This window comes from Antechinus flavipes, chromosome 4, assembly GCF_016432865.1.
Source record: "Antechinus flavipes isolate AdamAnt ecotype Samford, QLD, Australia chromosome 4, AdamAnt_v2, whole genome shotgun sequence".
Lineage (NCBI taxonomy): Eukaryota > Metazoa > Chordata > Mammalia > Dasyuromorphia > Dasyuridae > Antechinus > Antechinus flavipes.
In genome coordinates this window covers 467,171,463-467,193,713 of record NC_067401.1, presented here as the reverse complement: position 1 = coordinate 467,193,713, position 22,251 = coordinate 467,171,463, and the positions used below count along the sequence as shown (strand labels likewise).

At 39.6% G+C, this 22,251-nt stretch overlaps 1 protein-coding gene across 1 annotated transcript in view; it reads left to right on the top strand.

Moving 5' to 3' along the window:
- Nucleotides 1-22,251, top strand: part of FGGY (FGGY carbohydrate kinase domain containing) — a 518,439-nt gene that overhangs the window by 361,457 nt on the left and 134,731 nt on the right. Inside the window, 1 exon segment of the mRNA XM_051999569.1 lies at nt 17,566-17,673. Coding sequence (XP_051855529.1) covers nt 17,566-17,673 — 108 coding nt within the window.

Below are 22,251 nucleotides of genomic sequence, written 5' to 3'. Positions count from 1 at the left end.
CTGAAAAATTGGTGACAAGAATTTTCTGTCCTTGGTCTTCAAGAACTTTGTCCCCATAGGGACCATCTCTGTGGATGATGGCTGAGGATACTGGGCTGGAAGCAGGGCTGTTCCTGATCTCTGGATTCAGGATCCTGGGCTGACGCCCGCAGGATCTAAGGGAAGACAGTGGTCAAGACGGGGTTATTTGATTCACCTGCTGCCTTTTGTCTTTCCTTCAGAATGCCTTTCTGCTTTTCCTGGTATGGTTGGGTTTAATTAAAACCATGGGAATTGGTGAGGACAGACAGAAGGGCAGAAGAGAGGATATGGAAGAGAGAGAGAAAGAAAATGTGGTCAGAACGCTGAAAAGAGAATCAGGACAGATGTGTCCCAGAATCCCAGAGAAGAGAGAATAGGCAGGAATGAACAATAGTGTGAAATTCAGTGAAGTTAGGCAGGAGGAGGACTGAGAAAAGACCATTCGATTTATCAAATAAGAGATCATTAGTAACTTCAGAATGAGTTGATTCTGCTGAGGACTAAGGCCAGATGTGAGACTGCAAAAGCTTGGGGAGTAAGAGAAGGGAAAAGAATGGAGACAACGTCTGGACAGCTTTTCTAGGCTAAGGGAAGAGAGAAGAGAGATTGTTTGAAGGGATGGTGATATCTAACAAAGATTTTCTAATTAAGGGGAGACTTGGGGATTTTGAAGGTAATAAATTGAGAAGAATCTAGCAGATTAGGAGAAGCTGAAGATTAGAGAGAAGTGATTGAACTCGCAACCCAAAGGAGAAGACAAGAGAATGTGGGATCAAGATTACAGAGAAGGGTTGTTCTTGTTGGTCTTGTCAAGGGGAAAGATCATCACCTCATTTGAGAGTTGGGGAAAGGAAGAAAAGGAGGCATTTTCAAGATGAAGAGAAGCGGAAGTTTACAGAGGATAGACTCATGTTCTCAGTAAAGTAAAAGATGGAGTCCTCAGTTGAGAGTTGGACTAAGGGACTTAGGGATTGTATAACTTTTATTATACTTTTCTGTGAGAAGGGAGATAGGAAATCAATTGGAGAGAAATAAAAGGATTGATTGCCTTGCCCCAAGTTAGATAAACTGAATTCATTATTCATCAAATATAATCATTTTAAAGATAAGTTACATTTGGAGAACTACAATTTGAATCCAGGTCCTAACTCTAAGTCTAGCATCCTTTCTATGCTATGTTCTTAATCACAATCCAAGCCTTCTTTTGCCCTTTAAAATTCACAAAGCATTTTCCTTGCAACAACATTGGGAGGCTGATTCATCAGATTTTATTATCCCCATTGGAGAGATAGAGAAGTTGAGAATCAAAGAGAGGAAGTCATTTGTTCATGATCACACAGAAAGTAAATGTCAGAACTGGGATTCAGCCCAATTTCAATTCTAGCAATTATTCCGCTACATTCAATAGACACATTCAACTTCCCTTTTCATCCAGAGGGTTAGAGGGAAATGGACCTGGTGGTGGGCAGTCTGATTTATATGTGATATAGACAAGATGCATAATATTTCACCAATTAAAGACAAATATACCAGAAGCCTTGCTTATCGTGAGAGATTCTTTGGGTGCCATAAATTAGTGATTATATCAGGAACAGAAGAAAGCAGTTCCACATTATTGGATAAAAGCAGATGTAAGAAGGGCACAAAAGTGGTACATTTCTGGAATAATATTAATACGCTGAAAAGCATCCAAGGGAGAAAATTTAAGAAGGAGAGCCAAATAATTATATTAAAAGACTTAGGATCCAAAAAAATCTTGGCTGGGTAGAATGTTGTGCTGAATTCAATAAGATGAAGTCTAATAACAATAAATGCAAAATTCTAAATTTGGCTTAAAAAAAATCAGTTTCATGGGGCTAGAAAGCAACTTATCTGAAAAAGACCTGGAAATGTCAGGAGACTGGAAGCTCAATTTCCATCAGCAATTCAGTATGGCAGTTAAAGAGATAATTCAGACTTGGTGGTATAGTGGCTAAAATGCCATGCCTGAAGGTAGGAAGATTTAGCTTCCTGGGTTCAAATCTTGCCTCTGATACTCACTAGCTATAACTCTGGACAAGTCACTTCATCCTGTTTGCCTCAGTTTCCTCATCTGTACAATATGCAGGAGAAGAAAATGTCAAACCATTCCAGTGACTTGACCGAGAAAATCCTTCATGGGGTGTTGAAGAATTAGACACAACTGAAATGAATGAATGACAACAAAAGAAATAATAATATCAGCATCCTCTGCTCTAGGCAAAAAAGATATGGCCATCGGGAATATTGTTTTTGGTTCGGATAGCATGTATTAGAAAGGATTTTGATAAGTGTTTTTAGTGGTAGATCATCATGAGTGGGAATATCCTTGAAAACATGTCCCATATGGCCCTAGAGGACACAAATAGGTGGAGATTGACAAGCTACAAATATATGCTTGATATAAGAAAAGTTTTCTAAAAAATAACTATCCCCAAGTGGAAGGTGCTACCTCTGGAAGTACCAGAGACTCCTCCAACACATCTTTGAGGCTTTCACTCAAGAGCTGAAGGAACTTTTAATGGGGTTACCATAGGTTTGATTTGGGGGGAAGAATAGATCAAAGTAGATGTTTTCTCTAATGTTTCTTTCAGCTCTGAGAGTGGATGAGGTTAGGTAATTTTCCCAAAATTCATCCCTTAGATATTTAACCATCTATTAAACTAATGGTACTGGATTGTTTAATAGATATTCCAAATTCAGTAGAAGGGTGATGGTCACAAACTGAAGGATTCTCACATCTTTCTCATCCCATTGGCTGAGTGAGATTGTTTTTAAATATGCCATCATTCTCCTTTAATCTGTGTTCTATGAAGCTATTTTTGTTCTTTAGTTCCTATGAGTAACCCAAGCAAGTGTATTTCCTTGTGTCCTTCTGTTCATGCCATGAAAGTATAGGGACAGCTCTGGAATCACACAAGAGATTGTGATTTTTTCCCTAACCAAAAGCTTGTTTAGAAAATTCATGTGTTTATAACTCAATCCCCAAGAGCAGAATTAATCTGAACGTGGGTCACTCTGCCTCTCCAATTAAACTATGAACCTAACCTATTGTTTTGCAGTGTAATTTAGGTGTCTGATTGGGCCCTTTGCCCTTTGGCTTCATAGCAACCCCTTGAGTTCCATCAAGACCAGGAGACCACTTTCCTTTCCTCAGATTTGTGTCTATATATATAAAATATATATATGTCGGAATTTTCCTAAGACTAAGAAAAATGGCTATTGTTTTAAATGGAAGTGAGTGATAGCAAAAAGAACAACAATCCTAAAATGCAAAAGATCCATGATTGGGGCATAGGTTTGTGGTTCCGCTTCAGTAGATTCCTTCCTCTCTCAGTTTCATTTTCTCCCCTTGCAAACTGGGAAAGTTGAATCAGGTGCTCTCCAATGCACCTCTCAGTTCTAACAAACAGTCTAGATTTCCATTTTCTAACCTCCTTTCCCCTCAGATAATTTATGTTGCAAAAATCATTGTGATAAAATCCTTCCGTGTTCTAAGTTTCGTTTTTATCTCCTAATAATCTAAGTTCTAACATTTCTTCCAGTTCTAATGTTAAATGTCCTACAGTCTCACCCACTTCTAACTTTCTCTGTTCTTAGGTCTCTTTCAGCTCTGAAATTTTAAGTTTTGTGCTAGGGTTCTGTGTTCTAAAGTTCTTCTACTCCTGATAATTACACTGCTGTAAACATGAACGGCCCAGAAACAGGTGGATGCTATGGCAGAAGGATTTAATGACAGTCATTTTTTACCTTATTCTTTATTGTTTATCTCCCCGTGGCCTGAAAAGATGGTGAAAATGGGGGAAAGATATTAGGAAGCCAGTGATGGCAAGATTTACTCCTGAGGTGAGAGTCAGGCTCGGAAACACTCTAAATGTGGGTCTGTAAGCCTCCAAATCAGCCCATATGAGATCTGCTAAAGAGGCAAATTCTGCCAGAATTCACCATCTCCCCAAAATGGTTCTGGCCTGGATGAGCTGTTTTATTTCATTTTATCTTCCCATCATATAAAAAGCAGGACTCATTTATTTGTCTCATAGGGAAAGGTGAGGGAGAAAACCAGGTTACCAGGACAGGCAGGTCCCAGAGAGTCAGATATGGATGACTTTCCTTGGTCACCAGAAGGAGACAAATGTTCCATGTAGAGTAGAGGAAAGGCAAGGTGAAATGCAAGTTTCTGGGATGAAGATCTGGGAGGATTAGTAGACCATGGCTCAGGAGGACTCTGCAGTGTGAGTGAGCAGCTAAAGAAGAGTACTTGATACTGGGCTGCATTCAAGTAAGCATTAATCCAGCAACAAAAACAAGAACACGATAGCTTTGCTGTACTCTGCTCTGGTCAGACCAGTTCTAGAAAACTGGGTTCCATTCTTAGCGTCGTAAAACTATTAAGATAATAAACATAGAATGTTAGAATTAGAGGAGACTTTAGAACTCAGAATGATAAAACTGGAAGGAAGCTTAGAATGTAAAATTTTGAACTGAATCAACCTTGGAATACAGAAGGTTATAGTTGGAAAGAAAACTGGAATTTGGAGTGTTTGAGTTAGGAGAGACTTTAGGTAAAGGAATCTTAGAGTAATCTTAGAACACAAAATGTTAAGCCTAGAATTAGAGCTTTCAGTTAGAGCTGAGTTTTGAAGAAATAGAATTTATTTCATTTCATTCATTCATTCATTCCCTTATTTGTTTGTTTGTTTGTTTATTCATTCAATTCATTCATTCATTTATTGTGCTGAGGCAATTGAGGTTAAGTGATTGCCCAGGGTCCCACAGCTAGGAAGTATTAAGTGTCTGAAGTCACATTTGAACTCAGGTCCTCCTGACTTCAGGGCTGGTGCTCTATCCACTGAATCCCCTAGCTGCCCCAAGAACACAGAATATTAAAGCAACAAAGAGTGTTAAAGATGAAAAAAAAATGTTAGCCCAATTTGTGACCTTGGAGCACCGAATGTCAGAGCTGGAGGCTCCCTTGGAACAAAGAATGTCAGAGCCCAAAAGGACTTCAGAGCTCACACTATTAAAGCTGGAAAGATCATACAAAAACCACAAACTATTAGAGCTAGAAGGGAACCTGACTCTAGAAGGGCCTTTAGAACCTAGAAGGAAGAACACTGAGAAATATCCGCATGGAGGTCACTGGGCTGGTGAAAGAACTTAGCTTTGTGCTATGAGAATTGATCAGAGGAAACTTGATGATTTCAAGGGCTCTCATGTGGAAGGGACCCCCTAGGATGGAGCCTGGAAAATTGAGGGGAGGTTGTGAAATGGCTACCATTTCCAGCACTGGAGTTCCGATATTGTGAGCTGCCACTGGCTGGGTGGATTCACGCACTGCTCCTCATTAGCAAGTGTTGAAGACACAAAAGAGCTTAAATTGGATGGAATGGAATGGCTCCAGTGAGTTCCTTACATTTGTTTTAAGTTAGTGTCTATAATTAACAGTAATGCCTTTATAAATCATATATATAATGTAGATATAGATACATATATATATAGCTAATTATAATTGTTGTTAAGTCTTCTGCCAAGCAAAACACATTGCAAACTACAAGCTCATTTTCTTTGAGTTGGTCTCTTTGAATTGTGATTTTGCCCTACAAGATGTCATATATTTTGTAGTTAGTGAATCTTCCCCCTTTTCTATTCTAAAGAAGGCCAGATGGAGTCCGGATCCATTCCCATCTTTGAAGGTTTGACATTGATTTCCTTTCCCCATGGCAGGGTTAAATCAGGTCTGCATTTCATCCAGATGATCTATTCAAAACAAGAGCTGCCTCCTGGCAGTTGCTCACAGCTGAAGACCGTTCCTCTGGATTCTCGTTTCATTTGTTGCTGGTCGCTGGAAAATGTTTACATAGCTTACATGTTAGTATGCTCTTTTATAGAGTACATTGAGAGGTTAAACCTGCCCAGATCAGCTTTCCCTTTCCTCCCAATCTCTCTTCTTTTACCCCCTTGCCTTTGTGTTTAGAAAACATTGTCTTGTTCCAAGAGAGAGATAGAGACAGAAAGAGAGGGGGAGAAGGAGAGAGAGAGGAAAAGAGAAGGGAAGAAGGAGAGTAAGAAAAAGGGAAAAGGAAAGGAAGGAGGAGAGGAAGAAAAAGCGGAAGAGGGAGAGGAAAAGAAGGGAAGAAAGGAGGAAGGGAGAAGAAAGAAAAAAGTAAAAATGAAAGAAAAAAAGAAAGAAGGAAAGAAAGAATGCAGAATCCTTCCATTCTCCTAAAACCATGATGGATAAGCAGAAAACATAGAAGGAAATCAATGGGATATGTGGTGATGTCCCCTAATCAAGGAGAACCCCACCAACTGCACTAGGGTTGGAACAGAATTGGTGAAGAGTAGGGCTTACTTCAGAACAAAATTTTGAAAGGAAGAAAATGTCCCTTCTGTGCTTCATAACTATTCCCTTTTATAATCTTTCTCTTTTGCCCTCATCCCCACTGTTGACTGGCTCTAAAGAGCCCAGGCTTTATTTATTTATTTATTTTATTTCCACATAAATCTATGTGAAAACAAATAATCATTTATTAATTATGTGTTGTGTGCCACATAAGAGGGAATTCAGGGAAAACAAAATGGTAACCTTGGAGTCGATAACTAGAAAAAAGAACTAGGTGTCCATAGAGATAGAGATGATAGAGATATTTTATAGATATAAAGAGGTAGATAGATAGATGGGTGATAGATATAGTCTGAATTCAGTCCTTCCTCTGACATGTACTATCTTGGTGATCCCTATAGGTGAGTCACTTTATTTTTGTGCTAAAACTCGGTCCCCCGACATCATGAGATATTCTTATCCTGAGATAAGAAGATAACAGATGAGTGACTAATTTGTATGATTGAAGGCTGTTTATGATTATGTTTATTATTATATTTATTATTATTATTATTGATGGAGGACTGTGCTTGGAGTTAGGGATCTCACCTCCAGTGCTTCCCAGCCGTGTAAATGGCAAGTCACTCAAAATTCTTGAGTCTCAGTGTCCAAATCTGTAAATGAGAGACTATACTAGATGGCCTTTGAAATCTCTTACAGCTTTTAATCTATTGTCCTGTATTGCTGAAATCACAGGTCTGGACCACATATAAAAAGGGGGATCTGGCACTCTACCTAACTACCTGGAGAAGATTATATCTCTCTGGGGAAATACGTCACTTTTAACTAAGTATACTACAGAGTAGAAATCTAGAGACTGAGCAGAGGATAGGCAAGACTGGGGACGGGGCAGGAAAAACCTTAAGGATCCCATTTCTAAAGCTGTCTCCAATCCATCCCTTCAATCATTAAAAAAAAAATAATTATAACTTTTTATTGACAGTACATTTGCCTGGGTAATTTTTTACATTATCCCTTGCACTCACTTCTGTTCCAACTTTTCTCTTTCCTCCCTCTACCCCTTCCCCCAGATAGCAAGCAGTCTTATACATGTTAAATAGGTTACAATATACCCTAGATACAATATATGTGTGCAGAACCGAACAGTTCTCTTGTTGCACAGGGAGAATTTATCCCTTCAATCCTGAGCTTCACACCCATGTATCTGACTGCTTAGAGCCTTCAGTTATTATTGGTCAATGAGTCATGCCCAACCCTTGGTGACCATAGCGTGCCAAATGTCCATGGGGTTTTCTTGACAAAGATACCAGAGTGGTTTGCCATTTGCTCCTCTAGTGGATTAAGGCAAACTGAAGTTTGTGGGTATAAGAAAGGAATCTACCTCCCAGGGTTCTTGTGCAGATCAAATAAGAATATTTTTTGTAAGGCACTTAGCACTTACTAATACATAGTAAGATCTATATAAATGTTACCTATTATTATAATTATTATTTTAATCATTCATATAGTTAATATTCTTGTTGATAATACTTATCACATATTATATAATTATTATTTAACAGTGATATATAATTATTATATTGTACATAATAAATGCTAGATAAATGTTAATTATAATTGTTATTCTCATTATCAATTAATCATTATCATTATTGTCATTATCTAATAATCTGGATTCAAATCCTGCTTACTAGACGTTCACCCTTCAGAAAGTCAGAAGCTCCAAAGGCTTCATTTTTCTCAACTGTTAGATGAAAGGGTTAAGATTTGATATCTTCTGAAATGTTTTTCAATTCTATATCTAGGGCACTGGGTTTGGGATTCAAATTACAGTTCTGCTTACCACATAACTAGATAGAGGAATAAATAGAGGTAGAGATAGATCATAGAGATATAAACATAAGTGTAAATAGATAGATAGATGAATGATAGATATGATAGGAAGATAGATGATAGTGAGAGATGAGAGAGAGAGAGAAAGAAAGAGAGAGAGAGAGAGAGAGAGAGAGATGGACAGACATGGACATAGACATAACATATATAACAAATATATTTTAATTGTACATTTGTGTACATGAATGTGTGTGGGTGTGTGTATGTATATATCCTTCAAGACTTTAAGCAAGTTATTTAACCCATCTGCTTCTCTCTTTTCTCCATGTACAGATGTTTGCTCATCTATAAAATAAGGGGTTTAGATTCATTTTTTTTCCATTCTCTGCCAGCTTTAGCTCAATGGTACCAGAGCATTTTGTCTCAAATGCTGTAGAAAATGAGTTCATAGAGGAAAATCAAAGACTTGGACATTTTTTTTTTCTTTCATAAAATCAGCTTCATACTTTAACATAATATTAGGCCTTACTTAAATAAAATTTTAAGTTATCAGTTTCTTTCACAGATTTGGCAGTTTGGTTGAAATTGGCTTAGACTTAGCCTACAAAGATGTTCTTAAACCACAAGTTCATTAATATTAAAAAAAAAAAGAAAAGTAAATGCCAATATAATTGGCTTATTTTGTAATCCTATTTTGTAACTCCTTCCTCCAACCTAGGTCAACAAGTCCTCAGGGAAGCATATCAAGTATTCAATTTGACTCTAACTTACTCTTCCTGCATTATTACCCAGGATTCTCTTTCATGGACTCTATGCTCCAGGAAAACTAGACTCCTAGTTATTCTTTGAACTCAGCCCTCCATCCTCTGCCTCTGTTTTTTGCCCTGTTTCCTCTGCCTTCACTTCACTCCCTCCTCTTCACTGCCTTTTAAAGTTCTGATTCAAAGAATGCAAGACTCAAAATCAGGACACCTATGAATTATGGGCTATTTTTTTATATTTAAAAAAAATTCTGAGAGGGAGTTCATAGTCTTCACCAGACTGCCAAAAGGTTCCATAATAATCACACAAGCAACCTCTGTTAGAGTAATTTGGAGCCAATGAAGATGTCTGAGTTATAGTTACCTGTGCTTTAAGAATATCAATGTAACAGCTGTGGGAAGGGTAGAATGAAGAGAGATCACAAAGGCAGGGAGAATGTTTGTTTTTTTAATTGTGGTTATTTGTTCCAGTGAGAGTTGATGCCGATAGTAACACAAGAGGTCATAGGATCTGAGAATCATAGATGAGGAGCTGGGAGACCTGGAGTCATTCAAACTCCAGCTTCTTTAATTGCAATTTGGGATTCTATTTGGAATCATGCAACTGAATGTGAGGGAATGAAATTATGATTTCTTATCAGTAAACATTTGATGTGTGTACCTATTTTAGATGCCAATATACACAGGGTCATTCTTGACTGAAAAGGGGTTGTGAGAGAAAAAAAGTTGAAGAAACCTTGATTGGCCCACTCACCCCGCTTGACAGACAAGGCAACTGAGGTCTAAATTTCAGACCTTGGCTGGGACTCAGAAATGCTTCATCCCGGATCTCTGACATTCAGAATTCCTCAGCCCTTAGGACTTGCAAACCCCAAACCCAGAACAAACTAATTTGGGCTCTCCGTCCGTGCCTGCTTGGCCAAATGTGGCTGCCTGCCTATAGGGGGGAGATGTTGGGAGCTCGAGAAGGGCTCCAAGGTTTCTTAGCTATTAAAGGACTCTCACCAAGCAACTTTTGGTGAGTTCAGGACAACTGAATGAGAAACACATGGGTTAGATTTTCATTAAAATTACACATGGGTTTCCAAATGAAGGGAAATGGGGGACTTCGAGGTTAGATGACTCCAAAAAGCTTTACAAATAGTTGAGGACACTTAAACCCAGTTTCTGGCTGCCTTTCCCCATCCCAAATTGGAAACTGTTTGATCAGTGAAGGGACCTGTAAAGTTCCCTCTTCCTTCTCCCCATAAAATGTGATTATCAGTAATTTTCATGAGCTACTGTTCAAACTTAAATAAGGAGGTAGACTATTTAAGAGGGACTGAACCTTATGGTGAAAGTTTTCTGATTTTTCCAAGACTCCCAGATAAAAAAGAGAAAATCCTAAAGATAGCAAGGTCATCAACAGCGTGCTATCTTATGGGATACAGTTGGAAAGAATCTTAGAAGCTATGGAGTTTAATCCCCTTGCTATAGACATGAGGAAAGCGAGACATGAAGAAATGAAGGCATAGAGTCAAATAAAACCCAAGCCTTCAGATTTCAAACTCATCATCCTTTCCACTATGCTTTTAATACTTTGTGTTGATATGAGGAAGACTTTGTAGAGCATTGGACTAGGAGTCAGGATAACCCTGAATTCAAATCTTGCTTTCAATGCTTCTATGATAGGCAACCAGAAGCAAGTCATTTCATCTCTTTCTCCTCTGTAAAATGGATTTGATGACTATTTCCTTGCAAAGGTATTCATTTTTGGGGGGGTCTGGAAAGTTATTTCATCTGCCTGGGGGGGTCTTCTGGTATGGAAATTCCTTCCCCCAACCTAGGTCAACAACTCCTTGGGGAAGCATATAAAGTGTTCAATTTGACTCTAACCTACCCTTCCTGCATTATTACCCAGGATTCTCTTTCATGGATTCGATGCTTCAGGAAAACTAGACCCCTAGTTATTCTTTGAACTCAGCCCTCCATCCTCTGCCTCTATTTTTGCCCTGTTTCCTCTGCCTAGAATTCACTCCTTCTTCTTCACTGCCTTTCAAAGTTCTGATTCAAAGAATGCAAGACTCAAAATCAGGAGACCTATGGATTCAAATCAGCCACGTAGGGCACACTGAGAAAATAAGTTAAAGATTTGTCCAGGAAAACTGAGGGGATGCCCATCAATTGGAGAATGGCTAAATAAGTTATGGTATATGAATGTTATAGAATATTATTGTTCTGTAAGAAATAGCCAACATTTAGATAACATCTACTATATTCTAAGTGGATAGTTAACTAGTGCAATTCAATAGAGTACAGGAAGACATTTTCCTGAGTTCAGATCCAATGTTAGATACTAGCTGTATGACTTGCCTAGGCAAGTCACTTAAACCTGTTTGTCTCAGTTTCTTGATATATAAAATAACCTGGAAAAGAAAATAGCCAACCTCTCCATTATCTTTGCCAACAGAACCTCAGATAAATCACAAAGAGTTGAAAATGACACAATAGTAAGAAATAATCAAGGAGATAATTCCCAAGAAATCTGGGGAGACTTGTTTGAGTTGAGGAAGAATGACATGAGCCTTTCTTATCCATCACATCTGATTAAATCATATATGTTATTTAAATCATTCTGGAAAACTAATAATGATATGGTACCTATGTCCTGACAGAGAGGTGATGGACTTAGACATAAGACATATTTGGGGATGTGTTATTTACAGCCAATGCGGGAACTTGTTTTTCCTGATTATACTTGTTCCAAGGCCTTTGTTTTTCCATTTCTTTTTTGGCCTCTCTTTTTTCCTGTTGAGTGTGGGTTTGGGTGGGAGAGAAGAAAAATATTTGATAACAGAAAAGTGATTTAATCCCACTTCTCCTTCCCCCTCAAAAAAGAGAGGTATCACTTTTAGGGATAGGAAAGTTAGGATTTTATATCTTACAAGATCAGTCAAAAGAACTAGATGTTTACTATGGAAATGACAAGATTCAGAGGGAATATAAAGAAATACTTGATGTCTTCAATTGTTTGAAGAACTATCAGAAGGACAGAGTTGGCTTGTTCTATTTGAACAGCACAGACCCAGGATTAATGAATGGAAGTGGACAAGAGATCATCAAGGCTCTGTGACAGCCTCAATCCTGTAACCTGTATGGATTGGAAGAGAGAGAGAGAGAAAGTGAGAGCGAGAGCAAGAGCGAGAGTGAAAGCAAGAGAGAGAGCGAGAGCGAGAGCGAGAGCGAGAGAGAGAGAGAGAGAGAGAGAGAGAGAGAGAAGGAGGGAGAGAGAATTTGAGAGTGTGTTTATTTGTATGTGTGAGAGAGAAAGCAAGACACAGAGAGAGAGACAGAAAGAGACAGAGAGACACACAGAGAGAAACAGACAGAGACAAGGAGATAGAAATAGAATAGACAAAGAGAGACAGGCAGAAACAGAAAGACACATATAGAGTTAGCTTTCATCGTGATATTTTATTTTTAAATAGTTAGACTCTTTGTAAGGGATTTATTGAACTAATTAAAAAAAAACACACACACACAGTAACCAGAAACCATTATTTGCATTCTCCAGAGAACCCAGGACTCAGGCTTGCTCAGAAATGTTTTGGGAAGTCTATTTCTGCATCTTTGTTTTCTTGCTTAATTCTGGTGGCTTTTTTCTGCTTTTCTGATGAGAAGCATCTGTAATTCAAGATGACTGTGGACAAATAAGAGCCAGTTTATGCCTTTCCAATAATGGATTCGGGGCAAGGCCTGCTTGGCATCCTAATTTCAGTAACATGGTTGAATTTCCAGGCCCCTGATCCCTATCTTTGTCAGTGAGTCAGTCAACAGTTTGTGTGAAGTTCCTACTATATGTAAGATACAAAGAAAGGCAACAATCTATTCCCTGTCCTCAAGAATTTTATATTGTAGTAGGGGAGAAAATAGATAAGTAGCTACATCCAAGATCCATATAGAATAGATGGAAGTCGATACCCATGGAAAAGCTGTGGCTCATCTTTCAATGGCATCCAAGGGTCTTGTGTTTGGATTGGATTTAAGTGAGATAGAACTGCACAAAGTCCTCAGCCTCTCCTTCCCCTCCAGTCATGGAAGCCCAATGGCAGAACAAAGGTCAGGATGGCCAGGATGGCCTGTCTTTCATGTCTGACCAAGTTTTAAGCACTCCAGAGCCTTCACTCTCCTCGTGGCTACTAGAACAAATGTTCCCATCCACCCATTTTTCCAGGGCATGTCTTGATCCATTTGGGATGAACGCCCTCCCACTCCTGATGGGTTCGATTGGCTATTCTGGTTTAGCTCCTCGGTGGAGGCGGTTTATCAGAATGTGGCCACTGTGCATGCTACAGCCTCTGAGAGCTGAGACTTGAGCACCAAGAGAACACTGAGATGAGCAGCCCTGCAAAGGGCCAACTTTGATACCAGAGGGGCAAGTCCCCTTTGAATACCCGTAAACCCCAAATGACAAGTCTTAAACAAGGAGGCGAGGCCAGGAAAGGTATTCCAGAAGGTGGTGCTTGGGCTGAGGCCTAAGGGATTCCAGAGAAGTCAGGAGGGGAAGGTGAGGGGGGAAAGTACTTCTTTTCTTTATTTTTTGGCAATTATTCTAAACATATTTCCATATCTGTCATGTTGTGCAAGAAAAATCAGATCAAAACCACAAGAAAGAAAAATAAACAAGCAAACAACAGCAACAAAAGGTGAAAATACTCTCTTTGGTCCATATTCCATCTCCATAGTTTTCTCTCTGGATGTGAATGGCTCTTTCTATCCCAAGCCTATTGGAATTTCCTAGGCTCACCTCATTATTGAAAAGAGCTACATCCATCATAGGGGATCATCACGTAATCTTGTTGCGTACAATGTTCTCTTGGTTTTGCTCACTTCACTCAGCATCAGTTCCTGTCAGTCTCTCCAGGCCTCTCTATTCATCCTGCTGGTCATTTCATACAGAACAATAATATTCCATAATATTCATATACCACTATTTACCCAACCTTTCTCCAACTGATGGACATCCACTCAATTTCCAGTTCCTTTTTTTGTGGACGAGGGATAGATAACCAATACAGAGACATGAAAATAGAACATAGAATGTTCTGTACAAGAAACTGCAAGGAGGCCAGTGTAGCTGGAAAATGGTTTGGGGCAGGGTATAAATGATAAGAAAGCTGGGAAGATAGGAAGAGGCAAGTTTGTGAAGAGCTTTGAATGCCTCAAAGAAGATTTTACATTTTATCCTGGAGAAAATAGGGATTCCTGGAGGTCATTGGTTGGGGACAAAGGAGAATGGTCATCTCTACTCTTTAGAAAAATGATGAGAGATATAGAATAGTAGCTAGAAAGTATGGTTGGATCAAGTAGGGAAGGGTTAGTTAAAGGGTGGGGAGTGGTGTTTACAAGCCAAGGAAAAGGGGAAGGATCTCATAGCTTGGAAGAGCTTAGAATTATTGAGGGGGCTGTTAGATGCAGCAATCTGCTGGGGAATTCTGGGAGGGATGGGAATAAGTATGTATATGGAGGATTTGTCATTGTAAGGAGGAGGACTACTTCATTTAAAGCCAGAGTGAAGGAGATGGTAGAGAAAGCTGCCTGAATTATGTGAGATGGTTATGGTTGTTAAGGATTTAAGGATAACCATCTCTATATGAAGCCCAGATGAAGTGGAGAAGTAGGGCTGTAGGACTTGCATATATTTGGAAACTGGAAAGCTAAGAAATTTGAGATTGCAACAGTATGAATATGGAGGTTCCCTGGTATTATGGTAGATGGGGAAGGAACAAAAAAACATGATCCAGGCATTAAACTCAGGGGGAAGGCGGGGGAATGTCCTGGGTGTCAACGGGCAAGAACTTCCAGGATCCGGACTGGGTGATTGTGGTGAGCTTTTTCTTCTCAAAACACAGCCGGTTTAGCTTAGAGCCCTCCAAATATCTCCAAAGGTTCTGTCCTTTAGCCTCTGCCTCTGCTTTCTTCAGCCTCCAACCAGCACAGAGATGGAATGAATCTCTTGTCTCCTTCACTTGGGGCTCGGCTAGCTTTCTGGTGAGTCTTTCAGACCAGCTTGGTCTCAGTGGAGGAAGTGCAGGAGCTCTCTTCACTGGCCTTATATGTGAATCTTCTGAGAGAATGGGATTATGGGTTTTCTCCCATAGTGCTCTGCGGCCCAAAGAGCTTTAAGGGAAGTGTGAATTCACAAAGGTACAAAGTTTACTTTGTGAAGCTGGCATACTTGTGAACTCCAATGAGTAAAGGTGTAAACACAAGCATTGTACTAATTAGTTCTACTTAGTACCTTGTTTCAGGTTCTGCCCAAAACATCTTCTTGTAAGATTAGATCAACTCTAATTAGTTAGCAGTTTGTAAGGATTCCAACAGGTGATCACTTTGGAGAAGGATGTTCCAGGTCATCCCCGTGACCATACTAGTTGATCTGATTGGTTTCCGATTTCTGATGTCTTAGGCAGGAAAGTACCCATTAGGTGGGAAGCTGGAAGTTTTTAGGGTGGAAAGTTACAGGAAAACCATTTATATAGTGGCCGCAGTAATGGAAAGGAAGATGATATTCCTGGGATCAGAATGGAAGAATCTTAAGAGTCTGTCAAGGCTAATCGATTCACTTTACAGATTAGGAAAGATGAAGAAACTCATCAAGATTATCAGAACAAAATGAGCTAATATATGATGATAGCTATAGCTAATATAGGTCCTAGGATAGTTTACTTATAAGAGGAAGGACCCTTAAAAGGTACAGAATTGTAAAATCATACATCTTAAGCTGGAAGCACCTTCAATCCATTCATTTTATAAGAAAAAAAAAAAAAAAACCAAAGCCTCTGGAGCTTAAATAATTTGGCTAAGCTTTAGGGGCAGGATTTGAATTCAGGTCCTTTGAGAGCAAATCTCTTCACTCTGGCCTCGGTTTCCTTCTCTGTAAAATGTAGAAGTCATACTACAAGTTTCTAAGATCATTTCTAGCTCTAAATCTTGTGATCTATGAATCATGTACTTCTCTTAGAAATGTATCTCCATCTCTCCAACACATTTAAAGAAAACACAAACAGAACCTAGATCTGCTAGCCTTGGAGTTGAGATAAACAAGGTATATACATATACAGTCATTCCTGGGATGTATCCCATGGTATCCTCTTCACAGAATCCCAGAATCCCACTCTCATATTCCTGATCAGTGACCTTTCAGCCTCACCCTTCCCCTTATCCTTTGAAACAGCTCTCCCTGATGACCAAAGGCCTTAGTGGTTGCCATCTAGTGGAAGTTTCCTGCTGTCTCTTCCTTTCCTTCCTCTCTATTCCTCATCCTCTTGGGCTCAGATTTTCCCATTTAACTCACTGAATAAACTCCCTGAGAGAAGGTATTAGGAGCCTCTCAGCTCCACGCTCTACATTTTTGGGGATAGTTGATAATAATAAAATGACTTTTTGGAGAGCAGTTAAATGGTATGGAATTGCAGTCTTGGAAGCTATCATCTCAGAGAATTACCTACCTGATAGGTGAATAAAAATCCTTGCTATGACATCCCCAAGAAATGCTCATCCATCCTTTCCTTGAAGGTCTCCCATGATAGAGCTGGGAATGAGCTGGGGCTCATTCCACTTGGGGTTAGCTGGAGTTTTGGAAGAATTTTCCTATATCCAGACAAAAAAGGTCCCTTTGAATTGCATACGCTTAACTTATATTGGTTAATTGCTTGCTATCTATGGGAGGAGGTTAGGGGAAGGCAGGGCAAAAAAGTTGCAAAGGGGAATGTTGAAAATGATCTTTGCATACATTTGGTAAAATAAAAATTATTTTTAATATAATTAAGATTTTAAAAGTGGTTTCTTTGAAAACTGGGTACCCCATTGCTCCTGGTTCAACCTTCCAAGGTCTAGAAGAATCAGGCTAATCTCTTTTCCTCCTGACTGCTGTTTGAAGATCTGAAGATGGATGGACTCTCCTCTAGACTTAAGAGTCCTAGCTACTTCAACTGATCTTCTTGGGTCATGGTGATCTCTGTCCTCTGGGAACTCCACTTTATCCAGAAATGGAGATTCAGAAGTGCTTCCCTACAGTCCAGATGTGGTGTTCTCTACCCAGAAGACAGCCGAACAATCACCTTCATGATTCTTAGTGTAGTCCAAGATCTACTCTTTAGTACTATTGAATCATACTGTGCTTTCCTATACAATGAAGCCAAAATCATTATTGCTGTTGTTGTTATTGTTATTGTTATGACCTCAATGAATAGTATTAACACCGTTGGGATTTTTTGGCTGAGTAATATTTCAGTGGAGGGGATATCCAGGTGACCTGAATTCAAATCCTGCCATGGAACAGATTAGGAATTGGCCTAAAATTTTCAGTTTTTTTGATGTCCTGAGACACTGAAACATTTCAATGACTTGTCCAGAGTCACATCACCACCTATGTCAGAAGCAGGATCTGAATCCAGACTCAGTCCCTTCCCTTGGCTGCTTCCAAACTGATATCATTCATTTTCTACTTTTTACTAAGTCAGTCTCAAATGGTTTCTTTCTGAAACTGTCACATGTGACCAAGCCAGCCTTTCACCTCATTCACCTGCTTTATCACTCTCTTTCCAGATCAGCCAAAGCCCCATTTTTGTGCCGGGCATTTGGGGTCCCTACTTCTCAGCTATGGTCCCTGGATTTTGGCTAAATGAAGGAGGGCAGAGTGTTACTGGAAAATTGGTAAGTTAAGTGAATGGCTTGATCTTTTAGGATATTCATTCATTCATATATACATTTATTCCAAAAACCTCAATCAACAAATAACATCCAAGTTTTCTGTGGAATACTGGAAAAGAGAGAAGGTTTAGCTAAAACATAGCCCCTTCTTTCCTGTAACTTGTAAGTAGGACTATAAGACATCTACATAGATAACCATGATCTAGAGTATTTAGATTATATATTTGTACAATTAGTTCTATTGATTTTAACCTAAAGAGGTCCTTGAAGGTAATAAGTGATTGGAGATGAGATTTGTACACAAGTCCTCAGATTCCAAAGCTGGGGTCTTTTCCATGGCTATTTCTCATGATTGTATGATATATGTTTTAGTGAAGGGTCCTGAAGGAATACCTAGAGGGCTCTTGCAGCTAAGAAAATACAAAGTCCAACCAGCCAGGACGGACACATATTTTATCAAGGTCCTGTGTCCCAAGTGGTTTCACTGAAAGTTAAATCAATAGAATGTTCTTTTGCTTTTGCTGGCTTACGTGAATAAGAGATTGAGCGGTGATTTATGAAGCTAGGTCTTTTATCATTAGTGTGATTTTCCAGCTGTCAGCGTGCACGGTACCCCAATCTGCAGTTCCCATGTGCCAAAGCTGCAGGACAGAGTCGGAGAGGGGGAGCGAAGGGAATGAGAGGGCATGAGAATCTCAGCTGGAAGAATAGGGGTTAAGCTGTAAATGAGAAGAGATGTTGCTGAAGCCATGGTGGGAAAAAGGGGCCCCAGGAACAGCCTCTAGACCACTGAGTAGCTCTGTGTTCTCCTACTTCCTTTTGCTCTTTCACTCTCTGCCTCTTGTTCCCCACTCTGTTCTAGTAACTAGGTCCAGATTAATTGTACTTCAAGTAGTCTAGACCCAGCACATAGGATGATGGGTAGTGTGGGGAATTTAAGAATTCATAGAATCTCACTTTGAAAGGAACCATTAATCCAACCTACACTAAAATAAACCTCATTTACAAAATACCCAATAAAAGATCATCATCTTTATTTTTTAATAAGTCAACAATAATTTATTGAGTATTAATTGTATTCCATTATAGATAACTATATAGAGATAACTCTAGGCAGCGTATTCCACTTTCGGTTGGCTCAATATTTGGGAAGTTTGTCTTGATATCGACTCAGTTTGTGACATCTATTTGACCCAGTGCTCCTAGATCTGCCCTATGACCCAAGCAGTGCAAGTCTACTCTTTGTTACCTACAATAACCATTCAAATATTCGGAGCATTATCTTGTCCCTCCTGGATCTTCTCTGAGAAAATAGTTAAATAACCTCATTTCCCTCCATCAACCCCTTTGCAGCACAGACTTCCAGATTTTCACTCTTCTGATTCTCCTTGAGGAGCTTCCAGATTATCAAGCTTCTTCTGGAAATGTATCTCCATGTATTGAATGGATGGAAGAGCTAATGGATGAGGAATAGATAGAGCGTAACTCCTTCTTCTCTGGGGGTCTGACATCTTCCCATTTTGATTGTTTCTGTATAGCTAGTGGGTCTGGGGTTCAGAGGTCTGCAATCCCCAAGCATCCTCATGAACAAAATGTGGTTTGCCAATAATGCTCCTTGCTCAAAAGAGCTATTCCTCAGAAATAAACAAATTGGTTTATTAATTTAAATTAATCTCCTCGAAGATGGTGTAATCATCGAGTTAGAGTCGGAAGGAGCTCTGGATGTCATCTAAGCCTAACCTCTCATTTACAGATAAGGAAACTGAGACCTACGGAGGCAAAGTGATTTTGAAGGCAGTTAAGAACAGAGTCATGTTCCCTGACTCCAAATTCAGCCCTCTTCCTATTTTCCTGGGATGTTTTAGGGATAGGGCAGGGGCAGAACTTGTAATTTTACTCTTCTGGAGGGCTCCTAATGAACAGTTTTTTCTAAATATGTCAGCACTTCTCTCCAAGTTACAGTCTTGAAGAGATGCCCAGAGCATGACAAAAGTAAGTGACATACCCAAGATCACACAGTAAGTTTGGGACCAAAATGAGCCCTGGTCAACCTACATCTTCCTTCTTCTAAGACCAGCTCTCTAGTAACTATGCTAAGAAGTATACCTTCGAAGGCAGTGTAAATCAGTATCACTGGGTCCAAGAACCCCTAATCAGTTGTTAATGTGTTCATTGTTACATAAACCCAGGGGTTTCAGACGCAGAACGATATGGATCATACCAGTAGCTTGAAGACAAAGGAAAGACATGAAGCAAGGATGGTTCCCATCCCCATGTATTAAGACACAGGAATTGTGCTTTGCTCTGAGCAAGGCAGAGTGGAAGTTTGCCTGATTTTTTCAGTTGCGAGACATTCTTCCCTTCCCTACTTTTTGTCCACTTACCACCTGATGATAATAATGCTTATTATTAATTTCTAAAACAATCACACAAGTTATTTATATAATATCTTGAAATTTGCCAAGTGCTTTATGTCATGGTCTCACGTGAATCATCCCCAAAACTAAAATCAGGGAAGAATTCTTCTCAAATCCTCAATGGATTAAGAGAAATCCCTGGTGGGTCCTGAGCTTTGGCTGAAAGATCCCAAAAAGGTATTTGCTGCTATGTTGTTTTCTATATAAGGAACTTGATCCCTGGACTGTGATTCTCACAGGAATAGATGGAACTGAGCACTGTATGGTGACTCTTTATTATTCTCACAGTCAGCCAAGGACTTGACAATCTATTCTCTGCTCTTCCACCTCCTGCTCAACCCTTGATCCCTGTTTGTTTGCTTTCTTCTCACAGTCAGATAATTTTTATCTAATTCCGGAGCCTGGAGAAAAACAGTCTCAGGATCCTATGATAATTCATCTTCTCTGTGAAAAAAAAATGGCGTGACTCTGGCCTGGGCTAGCTCAGGCTTCTTTTGTTAGCTCTTTATCCCTCCCTCATGAGGGACTTTCCAAAAGGTCCAGCCTCCCCCCCAACCCCAGCCCACTGCCTCCTAGTTAGACTCTGCCCTTGTGGCTTCCAGGCATGGGAACACATAGCGTCAATCTCTTCACTCTACTGACCGCAAAATGCAGATTTAATCTTGTCCATAAAATCATCTTGGACACAGCTCAAGTGAGCTACATACATTGTTTCAGTAAGCAATAAGAGTCTCCTTTACTTCTTTCTTGGGGGGACAACTCTCTAAGATTTCAGTGTGAGATCAGGTCCAAGTTAGAGATTTGTCTCCTGGCTCTAACACTCACTCTCCTGTCATGAAGATCATGAGATAACATTTGTAAAATATCTAGCAAAGTACACAATAGGCACTAAATAAAAGTTTGCTCCTTTTCTCCTCCCCCACCACTAAAAGTATAGGACCACACATTGTTATCCCATGATCTTCACAACAACCCTGGGAGGTAGGTTCTAATTTTGTCCCCATTTTACAGATAAGGAAAATGAGATAGACAAAGGTCAAATGATATCCAGAGTCAAACAGCAAGTCAAATTTAAAATCTGATTCCAGGCCCATCTTTCTATCCATCATGGTACCCAGCTGCTTCAATTTCTTGTCTTTAAAAGAAGAATCCTATAACCTCCATATTCAGTGTCCAAAGTACTTGTGAAATTTGAATAAGATTATGTCTACATGAGAAGCTCTGTGAACTCCAAAAGGCAGAGAAGGCTTAAATCCATATGTAGAAATTGGCCTTTTTACAAATTGGCAAATAGGACCTACTCATGTATGTGTTTAAACAACTATGTTAAGGATTTAAAAGACAATTATGTTCATTAAAAGTACTTTTATGGAGTTCAAAGTAAGTTTGAATTGAATTAGCTAAAATAATAAAATAAACAAAACTTTCAGGGATGTAAAATGAATTATTTTGTCCATTTAGCTTTTAAATTTAAATAATTAAATTTTGGATTTTCTTCTTGCCCACGTCCCATCAGTTGAGCCCCACGTCAAGCTTTTTTCCTCTCCAGTTTGGCCATGTTCCATCGGCCTGTTTACAGATGGGTAGGTCCTTTGGTAAATGGGCCAGTTTCTGCATATGGGCTCTTTATACTTGTCCTCACATCTGTTTGTTCCTTTGCCAAAATGTATGTTGTCTTTCTTACTTTCCCCCTTAGATGTGTTTTTCATGGCAGAATACATGTTTCCTCCACATTTTATATAGTGAACCTCTACGTCCTCAGGCTCAAGCCTTTGGGTGATTATGGGTCAGCCAACAGAGCCGGGGAAGAAACCCTTTTGAAGAGCCAGTGGATTGGCCAAGGGGTGACCCAAAGAGAGAAGATGGCAAGCTGGCTCTGATTAAACCAAAATCCGAAGGGCGCTGAAATCTGAGGGGCCACCCAGGAGGAGCAAACATGTCTGCTACAATAGTCCAAAGCTGAGAATCAGGAAGAACATATTCAGCACCAGGCTTCAGGGAGATGCTGCCACATATGGGGGGCAGAGCACCCCCTCCCCGCTTGTTCAGTCATCGCCATGAATCCACATTCATGAGACTTTCTCTGAGGCTCGGGACAGTCACGCTCTGTCGCCCTAGATGATGTCAATGGGCCAACCGAGGCCCAAGCTCGCTCTTACAATGT